We start from the raw sequence: 19,325 nt of genomic DNA on the forward strand, positions 1-19,325 counted from the left end.
TTATGAATAAATAATATATATATATTATATTAATAATATTTATAAATAAATAAATAATATAGTATACAGTAGTACAGTATTTTTTTATATATATATACACAGTAAAGCAAATAATAAATAAATAAATAATATTATATTATATTAAAAATATTGTATTAATAATATTTATAAATAAATAAATAGATAAATAATATAGTTTACAGTAGTACAGTATTTTATATATATATATATACACAGTAAAGCAACAGTACAACAATAGGACATAATAGCCCCAGAAGATGGCAGTATAGCTGATTATTAATTTTGAAATATTTATAATTATATATATATATATTAAAAAAAAAACACATTTATTATTAGTTAGCGTTAATTGAGTTATTGTGACGCAGTTAAGTGTCCATGGCTGTCAACAGTTCATTACCACTTCCGGTCCGTAGAGCAACCGTTAATTGTGGTGTGATTAAATCAATTAATACGGTAATTATTAAGAATTCGTGCACCCATAACACATTTTTCACACTATCAACTTTACAGTTTAAGTTACATCTTCATAATTCATCAGGAATAAACGCTAGCTAACTAACGGTTCAAGTACAGTGCTTTTATTTTGACATGTTTTTATTTAAACGGAAGTCGTGTGTTCTTCTAACCGTCTCTCGCTTGACCGGTTGATTCCGGTAAACTGTGAGGCGGTGATAAGAGAGTGACCGACCGGAGGCGGAGCTCCAGAGTCCGGCTGGTATGGGTGATTCACGGTGGAGGGTTAACGGTAAGATGAGCGGCGGTGACCGAGCAGAGCGCATCATGATGGGAGTGAACATGGTCTCACTGTGGCTGACTTTAGGTAGGTTCAACCTTCACATTAAAATACTGTTATTACTGTATGAGAGAACTTTAACACTGTAAATACAGAAGAGAAGTTAATGTTTGATAAGAAGCTGTTATTATAATGGCATTCATTAATTATCTAAGGCTCATATTGTTTGGGGAACTTCATGAAAAGTATTTTATTGTTGTTATGAATTTGTTTATTTTTAAAAGTGAGATTTTTTCAGGACTTTTATATTATAAAACAAGTGGACAGATAGCTGGACATCTCTGGGAGTGATATTAATCTCCTCCACCTGGAAATGGAGTGACACAACTATTCTCAGAAAGCACACCAGACATATTTTTAATTTAATTAAATAATTAATAATGTAATTTTTTCATGTAATCATGTTGATATATATATATATATATATATATATATATATATATAGAGAGAGAGAGAGAGAGAGAGATATCAAATAAATAAAAAATAATTCTGTAAAATAAATTGTATATATACCGTATATATATATATATAATTTATTTTACAGATTTTTTACTAAATTAATATATAAATATAATTTATTTTACAGAAGTCTTTTTTACTAAATAAATGAATATTAATAATAAATAATATATATATAATACAAATAAAAAATAATTCTGTAAAATACATTTTATATATATAATTTATTTTACAGAAGTTTTTTTTTACTAAATAAATGAATAATAATAATAAATTATATATATATAGTATATACAGTATTAATTAATTAATTAATTAATTAATTAATTAATTAATTAATTAATCTATTTATTTATTTATTCATTCATTTATTTTAACGTGTGGTAATTTATTTCTTATAATGGCATTAATTGTATCTTAGGCTCATATTGTTTGGGGAAACTGCATGAAGAGTATTTTATTGTTGTTATGACAATAAGTTTTTTGGTCATCAACAACAACACAGCTACACATCCCTGTGGGTGATATTAATCTCCTCCACCTTGAAATGGAGTGACGAAACTATTCTCAGAAAGCACACCAGAGACTTTCCTTTTTAAAGGTCCCATATTGTAAAAAAAGTGTGATTTTTAGGTCTTTTATATTATAAAGCAGGTTTAAGTGCTATATAAATACTGTTATTACTGTATGAGAGAACTGTTACTGACATTTACAGTAGAAAAGTTGATGTTTGACAGGAACGGTTAGATAAGAAGCTTTTAATGTGCTTATTATAATGGCATTAATTATATATCTTAGGCTCATATTGTTTGGGGAAACTGCATGAAAAGTATTTTATTGTTGTTATGTCAATAAGTTTTTTGGTCATCAACAACAACAACAAGTGGACAGCTACACATTTCTGGGAGTGATATTAATCTCCTCCACCTTGAAATGGAGTGACTCAACTATTCTCAGAAAGCACACCAGAGACTTTCCTTTTTAAAGGTCCCATATTGTAAAAGAGTGTGATTTTTCAGGTCTTTTATATTATAAAGCAGGTTTAAGTGCTATATAAATACTGTTAAACTATCAAAACGCTCAATATACGGAGAAAAACACACACAGCCCGTATTCAGAAATTGTGCGTTTGAAACAAGCCGTTAGGATTTCTGTCTATTTGTGATGTCACATATACAATATTTATAGACCATTACACGGTTTTAAACATTCTAAATGGGTCCCAGTTTATTTGCTGTTGCAGTGTATGTGAATGACATCAAATGACAGGGAGTAAACATGGATCCAAACTGTTTTCTAGCAACGCAATTCCGTTGCAATTTTGTTGCAATGCACTAAAACGGAGCGTTTCAGACAGAGGGTGAATACAGGTGTATTCAAGCAGACAGTATTAGGAAAATAAAGTCTTTTTTGAACATTACAGCATGTAAACATGTACTAGTAGAAACACAAAATAAAAGTATGAACCTGAAAATGACAATTACTAAAATTTACAGAGATGTTTTGGTGCAGTTTTATAGAGCAGCAGTGAACAGAGAACATCTTTACTTACTCAATAAATAACTGTGAGGTTTGGCAACATGTCAGCTGAGGACAGGACACACTTGGACACAGTGGTGCGTACTGCATCCACAATTAATAGATATGATCAGCCCTTGGGGAGATCTATAAGACTACAAAAGAAGAAGTTTTAGAGAACCCCTCTCATCTGGCTAACAATCTGTTTAATTTCCTTCCTTCTCACAAAAGAACAAGAAGCATTAAAACCAGAAACAGCGCACACATTTCCTGAAGCTGTCCCTCCTTAACACTACAAACAGCTCTGCAGGCCATATGGCAGATGCAGATTAAATAATGGTGCAATAGGGCAGATGTTTTTATTGCACTTTATCTAGTGGGTCGTGTGATGTTGCTGCTAATTTCCCTACATGTGCTAGTGTTTTATCTATGGTGTTGTTGGATTTTATTTTACGCTTTTATATGCTTCTATGGGTATGGATATTAGGCCTATATCTGTTTTATACTTTGTTTAATGTGTTATGTGCTCTATGAGTGAGTGGCTTTACTATTTTTGTCTTTCTCTGTCTTTGTTTAAAAGTGAGCTCACTAAGACTAATTCCAAACAATCATGTTGATACGGAAATAAAGTATTGAATCTTGAATCTTTTCAAAAAGAGGCAGTGGTGGAAGTAAAAGTATTAATAGGCCTACCACACTGTAAAATAAATAAATAAATAAATAGATAAAAAAAAGACACATATATACTGTTTATACTGTATATATATATTATTTATTATTATTATTCATTTATTTAGTAAGAAAAACTTCTGTAAAATAAATTATATATATACAGTACATGTATATATATACATATATATATATTACAAAATAAAGGAATAAATAAATATATATGTATAATTTATTTTACAGAAGTTTTTTACAAAATAAATAAATTAATTAATAATAATAATAAAATATTATATATATATATTTAAATTTATTTTTACAGTGTGGTAGGCTTTATTGTTACCCATATTACAGTTGTTTAGTTTATTCCTTTGTACATATTTACTCCCATATTTATTAAAATATGTAATCCAACTCAGCAACGTGCAATATCTTACTATTTTTATAGGTCAAGCAAATACATATTTTCTATTTATAGTATCTTTTTTTTTACTCCTTTTTATTTGTACTACTGTTTATTAGATGTGTATTCACCGTCAGGATTGCAATTTATTTTTGTTGTACTGTTTTTGTTGTAGTATTACCAGCAAAATGTACTTAAAGTATCAAATGTAAAAGTACTCACTATGCAAACTATAGCTGTTAAATAAATGTAGTGAAGTGAAAAGTACAATATTTCCCTCTGAGGTGTAGTGGAGTAGAAGTATAAAGTAGCATAAATTGGATACTTAAGTAAAGTAAAAGTACCTCAAAATTGTGCTACAGTACTTGAGTAGATTCCCAGTAAATTTCCAACACTGAAAAGAGGAAATAGAACCAGGGAGTGTCCTTGAAGTCTGTCTAACAGATTAAAATGCAGATTAAAGTATATTTTGTATAAATGTGAATAACAGTGTTGCTTGTTGTGTGTAGTTTGTGTGGTGCAGACCTCTGGGATGTTGGCTCACGTGGACAGATACGAGGTGGTCCGACCTCAGAGACTTCAGGGGAGACACCAGAGAAGCTTGCAGGACAACCAGGTGACTACACCTCACCTGCCTCACCTCACCTGTGATACCTGATAATCAGGGTTGGAAATTAGCCTGAGCCACCAGCCAGATGCTGGTAAAATATGCATGTGGCTGCTAGATTTGCTTCACTAACCAGCCAAAAACAATAATGGTAATCTATTGAGTGTCTTGTAGGTTTTGGAATCCACCAGCCAGTGGCAGGTGGACAAAAAAGTTAATGTTCAACCCCGCTGATAATCAGAATATAGGTTTATCTTATAGAATGGGATCAGGAGGGGAAAACGTAATCAAAATGTCACTTTAGTGCAGACGTGTTTACAGCAAAATGTCCTTAAAGATAATTCCTATCTCTATTAAATAATATTAATAATAATAATATTTTATTATTATTATTATTATTATTATTATTATTATTATTAATAATAATAATAATATGCTATTACTGATTAATTATTCTGCATGCAGGATTTTATGGCTGTAGCTAGAAGTAGTTAGAAGTTAATTTTTACTACTTTATATACTGTTGGATAGTTGAATCTACGTTATATTTTATAACCTGATCATATATTTTGTATGTAAAAAAATGCAATATTCAAAGACGTCAAATAAATCTTATGCAGTAAAAAGTACAATATTTTGTAATATAAATGTGAGTATTAGCGTAAAGTATCACAAAAGTACAGAATAAATATACTTGGTTACTTCCCACCAACAGTAAGCTGATATATACTGTATAGTAGCTCAAATGAGTTTCCTCTTGATCCGCTGTATAACAGTAAAATGTTACTTTCACCTCAGTGCATCAGTAACAATAATTCAATAATATAAAATCATACAATATTCTTAAAGGGGACATACTGCACGATGAGTACTTTTACTTTTGATACTTCTGTACTGTTACCTGTAGCAGAGTATTTTTATTAGTTACTTTTACCCAAGTAAAGGATGTGTGTTTCTTCCAGTGCTGCACATTATTGTAATTTTTACAGTGATAAATAGTTGTTGTGTGACTGACGAACGATTTTCAACAGCTTTATCCTGATACGGTTCAGTACGAGTTGACCATTGAAGGGAGGAACCACACAATTCATCTGGAAAAAAACAGGTAAATTAGAATTTCAGATCCACTTAACAAACATGTATTTTAATATTTTAATATTTTAATATTGTTTTTCCACTTGTATTTAATAGGAATCTTATTGGGAGAGGCTACACTGAAACACACTATTCAGAAGATGGAAAACGGGTGACAGTATCACCAAATGAGGTGAGACTTTAATTTACTACACAGGTGTTGGTGTAGAAAGATTAGTAGGTGTCGGACATTAAGACAAAAATAAATACAGATACATTTGTATCTGGAAACTTTTGTATTTTGCCTTATATCATGTGAAGTTATGTGAGTAAAAGTGAACCCGACATGATAAAGATCTGACATTCCCAACCTGTGATTCATAATTTCATGGATAATAAAAACAAAGGAACTCTTTGTGAGTAATTGAGCACACGCTGATCTCGTCTTTAATCTGATGAATGTATTTTGGTCCAGGAGCACTGCTACTATCACGGTCATATTGAAGGCATGAAGGACTCTTCAGTCAGCGTTGGGATTTGTTCGGGCATTAGGTAAGAAAATCTGGGTGTTTTTTACAGCTACAAACTTCCTTTTTTGTAATTTGCCGCTTACATCACTCCAGTGAAAGTTTCTCAAATACTTGTGAAATGTGTTCCTTCATGATATTTAGTAATCAGTTAGTTGTGATGCAACTTTTTATATGATTGAATTTGGGGCATCTTATCATATTAGTATTGTATCTAGTCTTAGTTTTCATTTTATTTTCCTTTTTATTGTGTTTTTAAATGTCGCTCTGATGCATTTCTTTGCCTTATTTAAACCACTTTGAATTTTCTCTTTGAAAGGTGTTAAATAAAGTGGCCTCGTCTAAAGCTTTTATATTTTTTAAACCAAGACATTTATGATCGATCCATTGCGCTCCTGTGTTCACAGACTGTTTCCATTCGTATGTTGGATCACATCTTTGAAGTTTTGCTTCAGATCATCTACAAATGAAGCACTTGTCTTCTTGTTTTCGGTGTTTTCAGTGGCTTTGTGAGAGCCCAGCAGCAGGTTTACCTGATCGAGCCTCTGGGACAGTCTGAGGACGGCGGTCATGCAGTTTACAGACAGGAGCACCAGAAGATCAGCAGCAGCTCCTCCTCCAACAACACCACCTTAATTTACGACCGGGAACAGGACGAGGACCAGGACCAAGGCCCTGGGCTCTCTGGCCTCTTCAAGTCCAGATCATGGGTAGGTGACATCAGTATGGTTTTATGGTAAACCATAAAAAAGTATGGTTTTAAATCATAATATTAACATGAAGGTTGCATTTCTGTTTCCTTTTTTTCTTCAGAAAACGCCCTTCTTAGGTCCACAGAGGTTTGTCGAGCTGTTTGTGGTGGTGGACTACACTGAGGTAAATATCTGATTTTTAATTCCTTTACTACTATAATTTCCATCACTGAATGAATCCAGCTCAGCCTTAGAGATGATAGGGTGAGGAGCTCAGACATCCAGAGGGAGCTCGTAGTAGAGCCGCTGCTCCTTTGCGTCGGAAGGGTCCAGCTGAGGTGGTTCTGGGATCTGATCAGGATGCCTCTTAGACGCCTCCCTTTAGAGGTTTTCTGGGCACGTCCAACTGGTAGGAGGCCCCGGGGCAAACCCAGAACACGCTGGAGAGATTATACATCTCGTCTGGCCTGGGAACGCCTCGGGGTCCTACAGGAAGAGCTGGAAAACGTTGCTAGGGAGAGGGACGACCCCATGTCCCGGCCCTTGATAAGTGGTAGACAATGGATGGATGGATGGAAATGAATCCATTCTGGGCACAGGCAAAGGAAGGGACCGAGGCATGCTAACCCCTGGCATCACAGATTGGTTCTAGGGATATGGAACGTCACCTCTATGGAAGGTGAGGTGGAGTGGTACCAACTCGATATAGTTGTGCTTTCCTCTACGCATGGCACTGGACTCTTTCCTTTTCCGGAGTTGGTTCTGGGTGAGAGGCGTCGGGTGGATACTCACTAGCCCCCTGCTGAGCGCCGCTGTGTTGGAGTTTACCCCGGAGAACGAGAGGGTCACTTCTATGTGACTAAAAGTTGCTGAGAGGAAGCCTCTGAACAGCAGATCAGAGTGTCTCTGGGTGGCGTCCTGGAAAGGATACCACCTCCAAGGGACTCTGTAGTTCAACTGGGGGACTTAAAGCGCTTGCGTGGGCAACGATGGTGAAACTTGGAAGGGGGTAACTGGGCTCCGTAGGATAGCTGGGCTCACCTTTAGAGATGATAGGTTGAGGAGCTCAGACATCTGGAGGAGCTCGGAATCGAACCGCTGCTCCTTCGTGCCAAAAGGAGCCGGTTGAGGTGGCTCTGGGATCTGATCAGGATGCCTCCTGGACGCCTCTCTTTTGGGTTTCCCAGGAGGAGCTGGAAAACGTTGCTGGGGAGAGGGACGTCTGGAATGGATGGATGGCTGGATGAATGAATCTGATCATGTTTGTCTCTCCTCTTCCTCCAGTATATGCGATATGGAAGCCAGACTAGATCCCGTATTCTTGGAGTTATTAATCACGTTGACCAGGTGAGTTTTGTTTTGGAAGCTGTTCCAGTGCTCTTATCCGACAGATCTCAGTGCATTCATCACTCCTGAATAACGTCTCCTCCTCTGCCTGCAGATGTATCGACCTCTGAACATCCGCATCATGCTGGTGGGCTTGGAGATTTGGACGAATAGAGACCACATTGACGTTGACAGGAATCCGGAGACTACCCTGGACAGTTTCCTCCTGTGGCGGCAGGCCGACCTTCTGCCGAGGACGAAGCACGACAACGCCCAGCTTGTGACGTGAGGATCAGTCTTAGCTGTCTGCGCAGATGTTGAACACAGTAATGCTGCCAGTTTAACCTGATGTTTGACGTTTTCCTTCAACAGTGGCAAAGATTTTGAAGGAGATACAGTCGGACTGGCAAATAAGTTTGCCATGTGTACTGGAAACTCAGGTGGAGTCAATCAGGTATGAATAACGTCTTCTAACTCACATGAATCCTTTAACGACTGGAGATGAAGGTATTTGGTATTTTATGATACATCCTGCTGAATGTATCTCTGCATTTGTCTTCCAGGATCACAATGATAGCCCAAGAGGCCTCGCCTCCACCATCGCTCATGAGATGGGACATAATTTCGGCATGTCCCATGATAGCATACGTTGTAGGTGCGGTCCATCTCTCAGCCTTGACAGCTGTCTGATGACAAGCCAGCTCAGGTAAGGACGCGGACCTTTTGGTCTGTCTTGCTGCAGCTTATAATGTGTATTTTTGCAAAACACAAAAAATATTTTGATAATTTCTTTTGTATTATATAGTTGGAAGTATATTTCAGCGTGAACATCACGAACATTCAGCTTGAACATACAAAAGTATGTGCACACCCCGTGTCCTTGGTTTGGACCACTTAGTTACAATTAAGAGAGATCTCTTTGCTCTTCTTCAGGACAGCAAGTCAAGGGTTCCCGGAGTTTTTCAGCAGGTGCAGCTTTGAGCAGCTCGCTGATTACATGGAGCGAGCTCAGCCCACCTGCTTGTTCAGGCCCAGCTCCAGTAAGATCATCACTCTGGGCCCGAGCTGCGGCAACGCCATGCTGGACCCCGGAGAGGAGTGCGACTGTGGCACAGCGAAGGTAGAACTTTCAGTAATGGCGCTGGTCGTAATTTTTAGGACCTTGGAAAGTTTAAATATATCCTTTAGTGAAGAAAGACACGATGTGGGTTTTCTGTTTTAGCTGACTGGTGTGGTTTCCTGTGCGTGAGGTTGCAGCTAATAAAAGGGAAGGCCGTGGTGATTCAGGCCGTCCAAAGCTGGAGCTTGGCCTTAAAAATTAAAATAGTTTTCCTGTGTGCTCACATCATATCAGGGAGACAACATTCTTGGCAGAGAGGCTGCTTGTGTTGGAGATTTAAATCTGATCTGTGTTTCATCACATCAATCCCTGCTAAAGATGTAACAGGATACACAAACATGACAACTGAAAAAGACATGTTTTTTTTTCTAGGAATGCAAAAACCCTTGTTGCGATGCCTCGACTTGTCGCCTGACTGAAGGATCCCAGTGTGCTCACGGACAATGCTGTGACAACTGCCAGGTACTTTAACTTCCATTAATGTAGCTTTAAAAGTGGGTTTCTTATAGTTTGTTAGCTAAAAACATGTTTGTTATGTGAATTTCCACCCGAGGTCCCAGACCAAATTGAACAAGACTAACAATCCTAGCAGCTCTGTGATGCTGCAGCGGTGCAGGGCTCAACAATAACGATTGCCTGTTTGCCTTGACACGTCGGGCTAGTAAATCTAGCAACTCACTTGCCCGATCGGGGAAATGGTAAAACCGAATTAAACACAGTTTTTAACGGAGCTGATGATGGAAGTAGCTCAGGAGTGAGCCTTCTCGCTTCCTTCTCATCTCTGCGGAGAGTTGCACATGCTCAGTACCGATCGGGCACTCGCTTGAAAATGGCGGCGGGTAAGGACAAAGTTTATGAGCTGAAGCGCAAGCGAGCATTTCAATTATTAAATTATAAGTATTTGTTGTTACTTGATAACCGCTAATAAATTAAACAATTTGTAAAGGGGCAAGTCAATTTCTTAACATTAACATTGAACCCTGTGGTAGTTTGAGCTAAACGCTAACATGCTGATGTTCAGCAGGTATAATGTTTACCATGTTAGAACATCTTAGTTTAGCATGTTAGCATGACAATATGTGCTTATTAGCACACAGAGCACTGCTGAGGCTGATGGGACGTCATTTTCACATTTTGCAGTTATTTGGTCATAAACAAAAACATTCATCCCGATGGGGGACATGAATAAACCACAGTTCATGGCAATCCATCCAATATTGGTTGAAATGTTTCACTCCGAACTACAAATGTCAACCTGATAGTGGCGCTACAGGAAAAGTGAAGGGATCACCAAAGTTATTAGGATCCATCCTCTGGGAACCAGGAATGTCTAAACCAAACACTTTGTTCCAATTCATCCTGTAGAAGTTGAGATATTTTAACACCGGATAAGTGACAACTTTGACCTGCCGTGTGCACTAGCAGAGGATCACCAAAGTCAGAGGATTGAACCTCTGGGAACATGAATGTCATTACCCAATTTCATTACAATCCATCCAATAGTTGTTTAGATATTTCAGTCTGGACCAAAGTGGTGGACAGACACACCAACAGCGCCAGCAGCACGGCTAAAAACCCCTCTAGACTGGGTTAAAAAAGCTAAATCAGATCCACTGTCAGTGGACAGACAATCATACAGACACACCCTGCTTCTGACTAATAACTGTGGGCATTAAAATAGCAACAGGAGAAGGTAACTCTTCCAACCACGTTGAAACAGCAGCAGTTCAATAATAACAGGAAGCAGAAGTTGATATCCTGCTGTTTCTATGTGCTGTAACTGACCACGTCCTTCCTCAAATGACAGTTTCAAAGACTAGACGAGCTGGTGCTAGTCATATATGATATAAATACACAAGCTAATTATATACAGTTTAACCAACATGTACTTGAGCTAAATCACCTGCTTTAACCCACAGCCTAAACTGGCTGGAAGTGTGTGCAGGAAGTTGGCCGGCGACTGCGACCTGCCTGAATACTGCACCGGAGCATCGGGGGACTGTCCCGAAGATAGCTTTGAGATGAACGGCAAGTCGTGCTACAAGAAGGCGCAGGGCTACTGCTACAACGGACAATGCCCCACACATCAGCAGCACTGCTGGAGGCTGTTTGGACCAGGTACACTCAACAGGGGTTCCACTGTTTTCCTTTGCTTCTGAAATAGACAAGCTGAGCCTCCAGGAGATTTAGTTATGAGTTGTTTCTAGTAGTCTCTGAAGTGCCTCTTTCTAAGAAAGATTGCTTTAATAGTGTGCATTTGTATAATATAAAGGACTACAGAAAGTTTAATGAATAGTAGTCTCTGCATCTACAAAAGACGTGTGTATTTAAAATGGGGCTGCCCTTTCTTTTCCTGGCACAAATGGGCCTCCATATAAACTCCACTGACCAATCAGAGGATTGGTGATTACAAAATCATGCTATACAGCCAAAACAAATGTTCAAATCCATATAGGGCTATTTTTTATTCTATTCTAAGATAATTCAATTTGGATTTAAAAAGTCAAAATGTTGACTTGATGTTACATACTTACATACATCTTTAAATTTTCATCTGATTTCTTCTTTTCCTGGCATGAAAACGCTTCCATAATTTAATGGTTAACCGTGAATCTCTTGTTTCCTCAGGGGCCAGAGTCGCATCAGACTTTTGTTTTAACCTGAACCGACGGGGCCTAGAAGGTGCTAACTGTGGAGTGAGCCAGTCCGGCTACACCCCGTGCACTGCAGAGTACGTATCATCAACATTCACACTGAAAGGCCTGGCTCGGTTTCTATCCGAAGTTTATCACTAAACACTCCTGAAGGAAACCTGGCACACAGAATGAGCCAGTACCAGAACTGAGAAGAAGCAAAGACTGTCAAAAACAACACATGAAATGTTGTATGTTTGAGGATAATTTGTTCTTTTCTTTTGTAGGAATGTGAAGTGTGGAGCCATGTTTTGCGAAGCAGGCGGCGTGTCCATCACAGGTAGAAGGGCAGCCTACACCTTGTTCAACATCGAATGTAAACTAGCCGTGGATGAAGACAAGACCAGAAACATCGACAGGGTGCCAAATGGAACCGGATGTGGACTGAATAGGGTAAAACTCCCAGTTGGGGAGACACACATTACATGGAGTTTTGTTACTTATGTTGGATGTTTTGCTCAGAATCAAACATTTGTACACAGGTTTGCCTTGACTACAGATGTGTGGATATGGCAGTTTATGGGAAAAGGGAGGATTGCGCAAAGAAATGCAACAACAATGGGGTGAGTTAGTTATTTTTAGGGTTTGAAATCACTTGCAGCTGTTTTCAGTTTGACTCTACTGGGCCAAGGTCCATGTTTAAATGACTGTTATTGCTTTTTATCTTATATAGGTGTGTAATCACAAGAGAGAGTGCCACTGTAATCCCGGCTGGGCCCCACCTTACTGCGACATCAAGTATGCAAATTTATCTCAAGGTACAGTACAGGACGATTCACTGGACTTGACTTTAAGACAGTAAATGTGTTTCATCTTTAGATATCGGTTTAAACCATCAGCTCTCAGTGAGACAAAAACAGGTCACACCTGCTCGATGAATCATTCTTCCAGTAAGAAAGAAACATGAATGATTCATTATGAGTGATCTCCTGTTTCTTCTAGCACGGACCTAATCAAGTGTTCCCGATACACCTTAAAACAGTTAAAAGCCTTAAAGAGTTAAAGCCAGACTGCGCTCTGCATCAGCTTATAAAACAACGTATCACGTGATATTTTTTTGCACAAGGAGCTAGAATAGAAAAAGAACTTGAAAATGGAGTCTGCTAAGTGATTGTGCAACTATTCAGTCTTCACATTAAACGACTAAAAATATAAACAAAGGAGGAAGAAGAGACACTTTGCAGGCGGAAGTTGTGAAACCGTCAGAACAAACTGAGGATGCTCGATTGTGAATTTCCCCCAAATTATGGGGAAATAAGTTGATCAACTAAAAATACGATACGACTGACTACTTAGAAATGATTCTACTCTTTTTCTGAGTAACAGAACATCTTTCTCTTTAATTTTGTGCAAAGGTCAACCTTTGCTGAGACATTTTACAACTTTGGCCTTCTCATATCAAATTTGTCATATTTCTGCCACCATAACAAATCACAAATGTTCTTATTACAGCAATTCTCTTGTTTTAACGAGATACGTCTTACAGTATTAGACAATATTTTCATGTTTTTGCTACACACCAAATTATTCTGTTTTAAAGAGGACCTATTATGCTTATTTTCAGGTTCATACTTACTCGTATTTTGGGGTTTCTACTAGACCAGCATTTCCATCCCTAGAGTCTCGCCGCTAGTGTGGCTAAAAAGTTGCATGACTAAAAAAAACTTGCTTATAAACTTGGAAAACAACAGTGTGGATATATGTGTCTTTTTTCCACGTAAAGCTTTACGAGCTCCATACATTATGACATAAATAAAAGGCGTGTAACAACAGAGGTAGTGTATATGGTGTATATGACAACAGTGTGATTTCCCCGTCTACGCCTGCAGGTCAGAGCGGGATAATAGCTGGTGTGTGTGCAGCGCTCTTCATCCTGCTGGTGATCATCGCGGTGACTGCCGGCCTCATGTGCTGTAAAAAGGGCAACAGGTACAACTGCATCTCCAAAAGGTAGTTTGTGCTTTAATTCAGTCTCTCATATTCCAGCTCTGTCCGCGTTTCTTTGATTTCGTCTTCTACTTCCAGGCTGACAACATTTTGTGTTCACAGTAAAGAGCATTCAGCTCCATGCCAGCTGAACCCGATGTTTCAGGAGTTGACTGTTCAAGAGAGACCTCAGATCAGTCAGCCCACGTTCATGCAGTCGACAGCAACACAAGCCTGCGCTCCTCTGATTGTTCCTGTGAGTCCCAGCAGAGCCGCTCCACAGGTACAGACAGCACCGATACTAAAGGAGTTACTCATTCAGTGATCTGTTATTATTTATTACTACATCAATGCAAAGTACTGGGATAGTTATTAACTGCTTTTTTCTTCCAGCCACCAAAGAAACTGCCTTCAGTGTCGCCTACCTCACAGACTGAGCCGGTAAGCTTTAGAAAAAACAACTTGCAATGTGATCTAATGCATAATGCAAACTGAGGATCGCATTCAGATTTGGCAACTAAAGTCGGCTGCTAAAGTTCAAAAAAGTTAATAATACATGTAGAAATGTATCTGCATTCAGACGTGTGGTGTGCAACACAAATGTCAGTGACTTTCTTCTTCTTCTTCACCACAGACGAAACCTCTACCTCCATCTAAACCTCTACCTCCTCTGAGTAAAGCACAGGTGAGTCACACCTACAGCTGCTCTCACTGATGACTAGTTCAGCTCAAGACGACGTTCAGCAGTGAAGCCGATCAGTCGCTCAACCAACAATCGATTTGTTGATTCAAGCTTCTCCAGTGTGAGGAGTTCTTTATCCGTTTCCTGCAGTGGGGAAATGTAACTAAGTACATTTACTCAAGTACTGTACTTAAATACAAATTTGAGATATTTGTACTTTACTTGAGTCTTTTCTTGTCGTGCCGCTTTCTACTTCTACTCCACCACATCTCAGAGGGAAATATTGTACTTTTTACTTTTCTACATTTATTTGACAGACTTCGTTACTTTAGAAATAAGATTCATAAAATGTGTTGTTTTATTATAAATTGAACTACCCAACAGTATATACAAGTAGAGCTCATTTTTCATGTAAAAACATTTGATGTTTCCAGCCTCTCAAATGGGAGGATTTGAATGTATAATGTATTAATAATAATGTTGAGGTTTGGACTAAACAAACAGTGTAAAGGTGTCACTTTGGGCTCTGGGTCATTATGACGAACATTTCTCACTACTTTCACTATTTTTACAAACCAAACAATTAATCTATTAATGGAGAAAATAATCAGCAGATTAATCCATAATGGAAATAATCATTAGTTAATAGTTCAAAATCAGCTCAACCAACTACAGCAGTAAAATCCTGCTTTTACATTAATACATGAGTAATAATAATCTAATGATAGAATATAAATTATAATAGTAGAACAGTCACAAGGGACATTTTTTTGCATTTTATACTTTTACTTTTAATACTTTAAGTACATTTTCCTGATGATACTTACATACTTTTACTTAAGTAACATTTTCAATGCAGGACTTTTACTTGTAACAGAGTATTTTCACAGTGTGGTATTAATACTTTTATTTAAGTAAAGGCTCTGAATACTTCCTCCATCACTGGTTTCCTGCCTCTATTGACAGTTTCTTGTCCAAAAACCTCCATAGTTTTAAGTGTAGAAGAAGCATCTTCATATTTATAAATGCGTTTTCATCTTGTTTTGTATTTTTCAGTTTAAGGCAGCCAAACTGAGTCCTCCTCCTGTACCTCCAGTCAAGCCCAGCCCTCCTTCTCCTCCTCCTCCCACAGCGAAGCCACGACCTCACAGACTCACATGAACGTCTCATTAAAAGTCTCAGGATTTTACCAAAGCGTGTAGTCCTACATATAGAAAGAGAGCGATCCTTTCTGGGATCCTACGTGTGACTCACAGAGAGTCTTAAAGACTGCGATGGAGTGACCGACTGAGAATGTCTCTGATGACCAACAGTTGCCTCACAGCTGCTGTGGAAAACTCTCCATTACTGGAACTGCTGCTGTAAAAAGTTCTTTTAATGTTAAGTTGTCTCATTACAGCGTGAGCAAAATGGTGCTCACATGAAATGTACTTTTTAAATATTTATTTAATGCTTGTGTAAGGGACCGTATGAAAATTATTAGAGGGTGGGGGAGGGTCAAAGGGGGGGATGGTGGGGGTGTTTTTATATTTTATTTCAGCCTTCTCTCTAAGCCCAGTTCATTTAGTCACTGGTGGTGGTGATAACTGTTTGGGACGCACTATTCTATGTTTGTCATAATGTGAAGTTTGGTGTTTAGCTCAGTTTTTGGTCTCCACCAACTCCTCAGGAAAATATCTGTCTCTTTAGCTGCTAAATGCTGCACTATGTTCACCAGCTAGTCTCTGAAGCCTCTTTCCCACCGGACCAAAAACCCCACTAACATCTGGCTTTTGTCTTTAGTGTTAAAGGTTACAATCTGCATTTATTCATTCATGACTCTGCAGTAGTCACAAGTATTTATCGACTCCCCAGCTCCGATCGGCAGTGATGGAAACATGAAACCCGGGTAGACGCGCTCATTTTCGCCCCTTTTCCGTTGCAATGCTATGTTGAAGTAAATATATAATAAATAAAATCAACAGGGATTTGGACAATTATTATAAATTATTAACTTACAAAATATATAATTAATATGCTCTCCTCAAAGCCACCAGACTCCATTGACAGAAACAGTAATTTTACCTCGCTGACTATTGAAACACACTTCATCAAAACTCGACATAAACAAAACAAAACTCATCAAAACCATCTTTGTTAGTCTTTCCACTGTTCCAACAATCACCAACTCTGGTCTGGTCTAAATAAAATCTTAATTAGCCGAGTTAGATGTGAAAAGAAACATCTGTTATATGCACTCCTCAATGCCACCAGACTCCATTGACAGAAACAGTACATTTACCTCGCTGATTACTTTAAAACACACTCAAACTCGACAGAAAAAAACAAAACTCATCGAAACTGTCTTTGTTAGTCTTTCCACTGGTCCAACAATCACCAACTCTGGTTTTGTCAAAATAAACCCTTCATTCACAGAGTTAGATGTGAAAAGAAACAGCTGTTATATGCGCTCTTCAAAGCCACCAGACTCCATTGACAAAAACAGCAATTTTACCTCGCTGATCGCTGTAAAACTTTGTAGTCTTTTCACAGTTACAACAATCACCAACTCTGGTTTGAGAGTTTGAAAGAGAGACTGAATAAGTGATAGATATAAAATAGTAACGTAACATTTTCACCGTTTACTAACCCGTTTTTCCTTGACGTTGAAAACACACCAGAAAAAAAATAATTTTCATACGGTCCCTAAACTGTGTCCAAAGCCAGTCTGTGCCTTTTATAAGGTTTGTTTTGTATAACTTTGCACTGTACTTGAAAACCAATGAATGGTACACACAGTGTTCAGATGACCTGTGTGAGTTAACTGTGGTTCAGCTTGAAACATTACATGCTCCTTTGTTTGTTTCCCGTCCCGAGGCGAGGTGTATGACGGAGCCTCCAGCAACTAGTCGTCGTTTTTTTACTGCACTTTTTACGGCAACAAGTCACAGGTTTTTATACCCTGTCGGTTAAATTGTAAATTATCACCGTTTGGTGTTAAAATCCGAGACATGTTTGACTGATTGAATGTAAAAACTCCCACAAGAGGCCTTTTGTTGCAACAAATAAAGTGCACTTTATTCCTAAAGTATGTTGCATCAGCAGATTACACACTTTATCTGTTTATTATGGGAATTGCATAATTATTAAAAGTTACAGTTTTCTCAATGAGGTCTGTTGTGTTCACTGTTTTTCTTGTGGAAAATCTTTATTAACTTACTGAGAAGTCTTCTATTGTTCTTCCCAGTAAACACACGAGTTAACAGTTCATTCATGTTTATTGGTCTCTAGTGAGACGCTGAAGGAAACGGCTCTGAGAAACAATTCCGAGAAACAACTCCCATCATCATCTGGGCTTCCTGCTCAGCCTTCTTTAACAGTCGGACACAAACGCTGATGGCTTCGGTTGTTTTAAGACTCGGCGTTCTCATGGGAAACAAACCAAGAACTTTCTGAGTGAATTAGCAATAAGAGCCTGAAGTTTGTGTTCCTCAGAGGATGAATCCTACTGACGTTGGTGATCCTCAGAGGATGAATCCTACTGACATTGGTGATCCTCAGAGGATGAATCCTACTGACGTTGGTGATCGTCTGTAGCGCCACCCTGAGGTTTACATGTGTGGTTTTGTGTAAAATGTCTCAACAACTGTTGGATGGATTGACATAAAATGTTGTTTCAGACATTCGTGTTCCCCTCAGGATGAACTATAATAACTTTGACTCTTCATCTAGCGCCATCATCAGGTCAACATTTTAACGGTTTTTGATCAAATATCTGCAAAACTAATGACAATCCCATTAGCCTCAGTTAGTCCATGAAAATCACAAACAGGAACAAGGGACAATCCTGGCGAGTATACGGACGCAGCTCTCACTTTGGTTATACAAGGACCAGATAACTCAGAAGTCAGCAACCTTTACTATCGAAAGAGACATTTTAGCAAAAAAAAAGAAGAAAAAAATCTGTCTGGAGCCGCAAAACATTTGATCATTGTGATGAAGGTAACACAGTTTATAGTCTAAATATATAGTATATAAGTCTAATGCAGTGAGGGCCAAAGAGACAATGTACTACAGAGTATTAGGGCCACATTGAGGGAAAAACATCTGAGATTTACAGAATAAAGTCGTAATATTACGAGAAAAAAAAAATCTTAATATTACGAGAATAGAGTCATAACTTTACGAGAAAAAAAAGTCATAATATTATGAGAATAAAGTCATAACTTTACGAGAAAAAAAAGTCATAATATTATGAGAATAAAGTCATAACTTTATGAGAAAATAACACGTAAAATTACTACTTTATAATATTATGACTTTTTTCTAAAAATCGCAGATTTATTTTTTTCCCTCAATAACATAAGCCTTCTCCAAGTCCACAAGACATATGTAGACTGGATGGGCAAGTAGAAAAACTGTATTTTTAACTCCATTCCAGTCTCAGTGAAGCTCTATCAGACGTGATATATCAGATATGACAGAGGCTGAATTTTCAGTAGCACACCAGCAGCTAAGTGACCAGATCTGACTCACACTCCTCCACTCTCCTGGTTTCACTCGTTCCAACAGATGTTTAAACCTGTTAAAAGGATTTACTCCAATTCAGACACTCAGTGAGGTCCAACACATGATGTTGGTGATCAGGTCTGGCTCTCAGTGGGTTTTGGATGGGGTTCAGATTCTGGTCATGGCTCTTAGTCAAGTTCTTCCACACCAAACTGGGAAAGCTGTTTCTTTATGGAGCTGGCTTTGTGCACGGAGGGCGTTGTGTTGTCATGTTGAAACATAAACTGTTGCCACAGAGTTTGCTAAAAGAGGTTTTACTTGCGG

General features: G+C 38.1%; 1 protein-coding gene across 1 annotated transcript; it reads left to right on the forward strand.

Annotated features, from left to right (window-relative positions):
- The first annotated feature begins 624 nt into the window (after positions 1-624).
- On the forward strand, positions 625-17,660 carry adam8b (ADAM metallopeptidase domain 8b). Its single transcript, XM_074619346.1, has 23 exons — positions 625-844; positions 4,376-4,482; positions 5,505-5,578; positions 5,665-5,740; positions 6,023-6,099; positions 6,577-6,784; positions 6,888-6,950; positions 8,051-8,113; positions 8,208-8,377; positions 8,465-8,546; positions 8,656-8,798; positions 9,026-9,212; positions 9,585-9,674; positions 11,132-11,330; positions 11,841-11,943; positions 12,133-12,298; positions 12,388-12,468; positions 12,579-12,663; positions 13,735-13,855; positions 13,955-14,114; positions 14,225-14,272; positions 14,466-14,516; positions 15,570-17,660. The coding sequence occupies exons 1-23, from the start codon at positions 742-744 to the stop codon at positions 15,672-15,674; spliced, it is 2,562 nt and encodes an 853-aa protein (XP_074475447.1). The 5' UTR covers positions 625-741; the 3' UTR covers positions 15,675-17,660.
- The last annotated feature ends 1,665 nt before the right edge of the window (positions 17,661-19,325 follow it).

Source organism: Sebastes fasciatus, chromosome 20 (genome assembly GCF_043250625.1).
Source record: "Sebastes fasciatus isolate fSebFas1 chromosome 20, fSebFas1.pri, whole genome shotgun sequence".
Lineage (NCBI taxonomy): Eukaryota > Metazoa > Chordata > Actinopteri > Perciformes > Sebastidae > Sebastes > Sebastes fasciatus.